This window comes from Esox lucius, chromosome 5 (genome assembly GCF_011004845.1).
Source record: "Esox lucius isolate fEsoLuc1 chromosome 5, fEsoLuc1.pri, whole genome shotgun sequence".
In the NCBI taxonomy this organism is placed as follows: Eukaryota; Metazoa; Chordata; class Actinopteri; order Esociformes; family Esocidae; genus Esox; species Esox lucius.
In genome coordinates, this window is record NC_047573.1 from 4,790,728 (window position 1) to 4,796,296 (window position 5,569).

Genomic DNA, 5,569 nt, shown 5'->3' on the forward strand with positions numbered 1-5,569 from the left:
TGAAGACATATATTTATTTATGTTTTTGATTAGATAAAGTAATATATGTGCATATTTGTCATACTTTTTTGTTCCGTTTTTTTCCATAATGGTTAAATGTAAATAGGTAGAAATGTGCTAAAATGCACTTAGAACCCAAGTAAATGTATGAACTGTAAAAAAAATATTACAGTGTTGCTCCAACTGTGATATGTTGTGTATTCACTACATGAATTCAGTGTGTCACTGCCCCGTTGAAGAATTGCTTGTAGGGTAAGCATTTCACTGTAGCATTTACAGCTGCAGTTTTAATGGATGTTGTACATTGGTGGCCTATTGTACAATGATGATGATGACAATAATGATACAAATTATAAATAAAAAGAAAGAGGCTGCCAGCTTCCCTCCATTGAGGTCATACATGAATCCAGCGGCAGAAAGCTGAGCAGGCACCATCACAGCTGACTGCTCCTACCCTACTCACCTAAGGGTTCCAATTATTATTCTTCAGCAGGCCTGAAGAATACCTGGAAATGTGTACATCAACTGTACATTTCTGTAAATAAACATATGAGTATATAAGAGTATATGTTAATATCTGTTAATGATCATATACTCTCATCGCTCATATCCCATCTTCTCATATTCTTATGCCAACCATTATATATACGTGTAAGTCAAATGTAGGTAGGCCTAGATGTTTTTGTATTCTGTCGAATGTTGCCTACCACCAGCAGCACCGCGTTGCACCAACTGATATTCTGGGTAGGCGTACATTTTTACTGAAACAATTCTGATCACCGTTTCTTGTTGACCAGAAACCGTTTCTAGCCTCTACTTCGGTATTTAAATAAAAAAGTTTTTCTTGTGGTTTGATTTTTGGTCTCTGGGGATTATAGAAAGGACCGGGCGCTGACGGACAGGACTGCTGTGATTCCTGTTCCTGTTGTAGCTAAGCGTCTCCATGACAACAGTTATCCATGCTGCTTCTCTTTTGATACCTAGCTAGCCAGCTCTATTTGCGAAAAGAAAGAGAAACTGTTAAAACAAAATCTACCGAAAACTGTTGACCAGAAACCGTTTCTAGCCTCTACTTCGGTATTTAAATAAAAAAGTTTTTCTTGTGGTTTGATTTTTGGTCTCTGGGGATTATAGAAAGGACCGGGCGCTGACGGACAGGACTGCTGTGATTCCTGTTCCTGTTGTAGCTAAGCGTCTCCATGACAACAGTTATCCATGCTGCTTCTCTTTTGATACCTAGCTAGCCAGCTCTATTTGCGAAAAGAAAGAGAAACTGTTAAAACAAAATCTACCGAAAACTGACCCCATTTTTGGTTTCTTCGAACAGTTTGGTAATTTAATGTATTCAATTAGTGGCTAGTTTTTGATTTGTGGCTATTGGCTACCTTGAAGGCCAATATGTCAGCGTACAAACGTTTTTCCCGATCATAATTAAAGTTGTTTTTCATTATTTATGTATTGTTTTTAGATACGTTTGAAAACTATGAATATATATACATCAGGAGACAACACAGAGCATGTTTAGTTAATGTCACTGAGTTTAATAAAAAAGCAGAGTGGCAAATAACAATGGTGACACCTGACAATGCAACCTCGTCTAACAGGTCTTCTTTCTTCACCCCATTCCCTCGTCCAAAATCACTGAGGCTATCTGCGGACAAAAGACCGTGTTTAATTAATGAACATTACAGAAACCTACAAAAAGAGTTCAAAAGTTGAAAGCATAGTTCTCGGCAATGGAGCCTGGGTACGGCACCAGCTGAGCATACGCTGGTGCTTGATCATGTTGTCTGTACAAAAAAGGACCGTTAACACCGCCATTTCATTCCATCATAACCCCCAGGCAACCAGTATACTACATTAGGTCGGTGGGAATATATCTTGCACTTCAAGCAGCAAAAGCGCCCGTGTCTGTGATGTGCCTTCACTATATCTTACACAATAGAGTCTTTTTTTTTCTTTTCTATTAGTCCTAACTTAGTTGTGGGATGAATATGAAACCACAATTTATCATAACAATCCAGACTTTCTTTTGCTGATGTCCCATACTAATACATAATTTTTGGTTTAAAATATCATAAAGCTCTTCAAAAAGAGATTATAGGTCTACCTAATTAGGCCTACATTTTGAATTCAGTCATCATATTGTCATTAGGGTGAATCTTCACATTGCCTGTCTCAGGATATTTGCCCCAGCCCCTGCAATCCGTTCACTAAACATACGCACAACCGAAGACACTGTTCGATGGGATAATTATAATCTACTGTCCCAAATACAGTAAAACACAGCTGGTTCCACATGATCGTTGTGTGTGCGCTCGGATTTAAGAAACGTTTTTTCTTTAAAATATTTTCCTCACCTATTGATTTTGCCAAACGATGTAGATACGTGGACCAGCTTATGGAGTCGCGCTGATTTACTGCTTTAGAACCTCTTTTGAAAACAGTTTGATTTTCGAGAGCAATTTTAGAACTTTTCCTTTCTATATATATTTTTTTTTTTAGATAGCAGTGCTGAAGACATTTTCTAACGTGGACCACCAACAAAATGCGGAAAAGGTCAAAACTTAGACCAAGAATTTCCGAGTGTTCATTCGACTGTACTCCGGACCCGAGATATCATCAGAAATGTTATCGAGGTTTGATCATTTTACGATTTTACACAAAACCGTCTGTGTCTTGAACCGGCAATGTTCAGCTCTGTAGACCGGCATCCTACCCACTACATACAGGGACAACGGATTTCAGTGGACGAGTAATGACAATACCAAGGTTGCTATAATATGCAATAAATGCATTTTAACGTTACAGTTAACGTATCAGGTATCACAGCACTGGGGTTAAGGTTAGGTTTAAGGTTATGTTTAGAAAAAACATAACTTGTAACATATTGTAGCAACCTTTGTAACACCACTACGCGCCACCTTTAAAAGCATGTCCCTATTAGGAGCAGTGGGTTGTGAACCCCTTTGTGGAGCTGAAGGACATGGGTTAAAAATCTAGCCTGCAAATTGTTATTTATTTTCCTGGATTATTACTCTGTTACTTCACCCAATGTAATATATCTTAAGAATTCGGCTATAAAATGTTCTCATAAAATACTTAATGTATTCCAATGAGACCAGGTTGCACTGGAGTTTTAAATGTCACATTTACCACTTAATCTTGTATAACTTCTGGTGATCACATCGTCAACCCATTTTAACTGGATCCTTGAGGGCATTGGAAACGATTTGTAGAAATTGCCTCTCTCAGGAGCTGGCTCTTTTGTTGAGGTTACAGTATATTATTTATTGATGCAAGCAAATGAACCAGAGAGAACTGTTAACAAGAAATTAAAACAAATGTGACGACGATTGTACACCATGACAGTTGTCATGCTGCTTTTCTAATAGTCAATGTACTCAAGACTAAACTCTTAAAAAAAGCCAGGATACCTTACTACATACCTATAGAAATACTAAAAACGAAATTAGGCCTACACACATTTACTATTCAACATTGAGCATTATCTTTATTTTAATTTTTTTTACAAATGTGCAGCCCCAGAAGCTGGTCATTGCAAGATCAGATGGTCCTTCATCCACATTTTCAATGAGAAGATCTATGACCTTTTGGTAAGACCTTGAACAATAACACCCCACACATCACACTCTGCCCTTTTTTCAGGCCATCTGGTCAGTGTTGGTGTGCAACACGCCACAATGGCTCAGCTGCGTAACAATACCTTAATCCAGACCACAATGCGGGAGCCCCATATTGTATTTTATCGGTGTGTCATGGCTATAGATGTGTGTTGTGTAGAATTTAATATTCTATTTTATTGTATTCAACTATATCCTGTGCTATTGTGGGCCTTAGGAGAGCCAGCAGCCTGCAGAGCTGTGTCATCTCCATGATGTGGAGGAGAGTGTGGTGTTGGATGGGTTGAGAGAGGTTGAGGTGGGCTCTTCACAAGGTCTGCTGCAACTCTACAGGACTGGGGCAGCAAACAGGCGCACAGGTAGACACACACACACACACACTTACAGCTCCGGAAAAAATGAAGAGACCACTGTATATACATGCATAAACACCTGAGGCCATGACATCTTCTTTCACTCAGTAGGCATTTCTAAGGGTGAATTAAGCAGTATGAGCCACGTCATATTCAACATTGTCCTTGTCCATTTGAAGTCTCAGGGAAACGGTAAGTTGCCACTGAAAGAGGGAGTCTCACAGAGCATGTAGCTAATGTATACTGTATATACAGTGGGGAGAACACGTATTTGATACACTGCCGATTTTGCAGGTTTTCCCACTTACAAAGCATGTAGAAGTCTGTCATTTTTATCATAGATACTCTTCAACTGTGAGTGACAGAATCTAAAACAGAAATCCAGAAAATCACATTGTATTATTTTTAAATATTAATTTGCATTTTTTCTTCAAGAAAGAGGAGCAGCTGAAAGAAAAGGAGACAGCGGAAGACAACAAGGGGGAGAGATGTTGACAAAAGAAGAATCAGGGGGGTTGCGGTTGGTGGGTGTCCCTTTGGTTGATGCCTGGCAATGTGGTTGGATTGATTTCCTGCCTGTTGGGCCCTGTCCGGGGCCTCCCCCAGGTAGGGCCACAGTGTCACCGGACCCCCCTGTCTCAGTTCCAAGGTGTTACGCTGCTATATTATTGTGCTGGGGGATATGAGGGATGTACTACTAACTTTTCTCAGTTTCCCCCAGTTTTAAATTTTAGAAGGAGATGAGGTCCTGGTCCACACCTGCGGATTACCTGGTTTGGGGGGCCCGTTGCTGTCCCTGTCCTTGTCCACCTGGTCATACTTCTGACCTAGTCTAAATTCAAATAGACTCTGGATTTAGCCCAGAGAAATTTATTTATTATTCCAATTGGACTCTTAATATCTCACCCGGCACAGCCAGAAGAGGACTGGTCACCCCTCTGAGCCTGGGTCCTCTCTAGATTTCTTCCTAAAATTCGACCTTAGGGAGTTTTTCCTAGCCACTGAAATCCAACACTACTGTTGTTTGCTCCTTGGGGTTTAAGGCCGGGTGTCTCTGTAAAGCACTTTGTGACAACTGCTGTTGTAAAAAGGGCTTTATAAATACATTTGATTGATTGATTGATTGAAGAAGGAGCAACGGGAGACTAGAGCTCTGGGAGCAGTCCCATCTCAACACAGGCCCATGACTCTGGGACGGGAGCTGGAGGTGTCATGGGCTGACACAGAGGGCTGTGTGGCTGGGGAGAAGACCCTGATGCACAGGCTGACGCAGAGGGCCGTGTGGCTGGGGAGAGGGCCGTGTGGCTGGGGAGAGGACCCTGATGCAGAGGCTGACGCAGAGGGCCGTGTGGCTGGGGAGAGGACCCTGATGCAGAGGCTGGAGACAGAAGGGGGCTGGGGGGCCAGTGAAAAAGAGGAACTCAGACCCCCTTTGGAGTACACTTGACACAGAGATAGCCAACAAACCCACTGCCTACAGGAGCAAAGGGTGAGAAGTTAAGTGGAAGAATGGATGGACCCTTGTTCTTCACGCTCTAAACCCCCCCCCCCAAACTCTTTGCAATTTTACAT

The 5,569-nt window shown here is 41.3% G+C and overlaps 1 protein-coding gene across 1 annotated transcript; it reads left to right on the forward strand.

Annotated features, from left to right (window-relative positions):
• The first annotated feature begins 2,206 nt into the window (after nt 1–2,206).
• On the forward strand, nt 2,207–4,230 carry LOC114839364 (kinesin-like protein KIN-12E). The gene is made up of 4 exons (XM_034292361.1): nt 2,207–2,639; nt 3,544–3,617; nt 3,862–4,003; nt 4,106–4,230. The coding sequence occupies exons 1-4, from the start codon at nt 2,549–2,551 to the stop codon at nt 4,228–4,230; spliced, it is 432 nt and encodes a 143-aa protein (XP_034148252.1). The 5' UTR covers nt 2,207–2,548.
• Nucleotides 4,231–5,569: the final 1,339 nt, after the last annotated feature.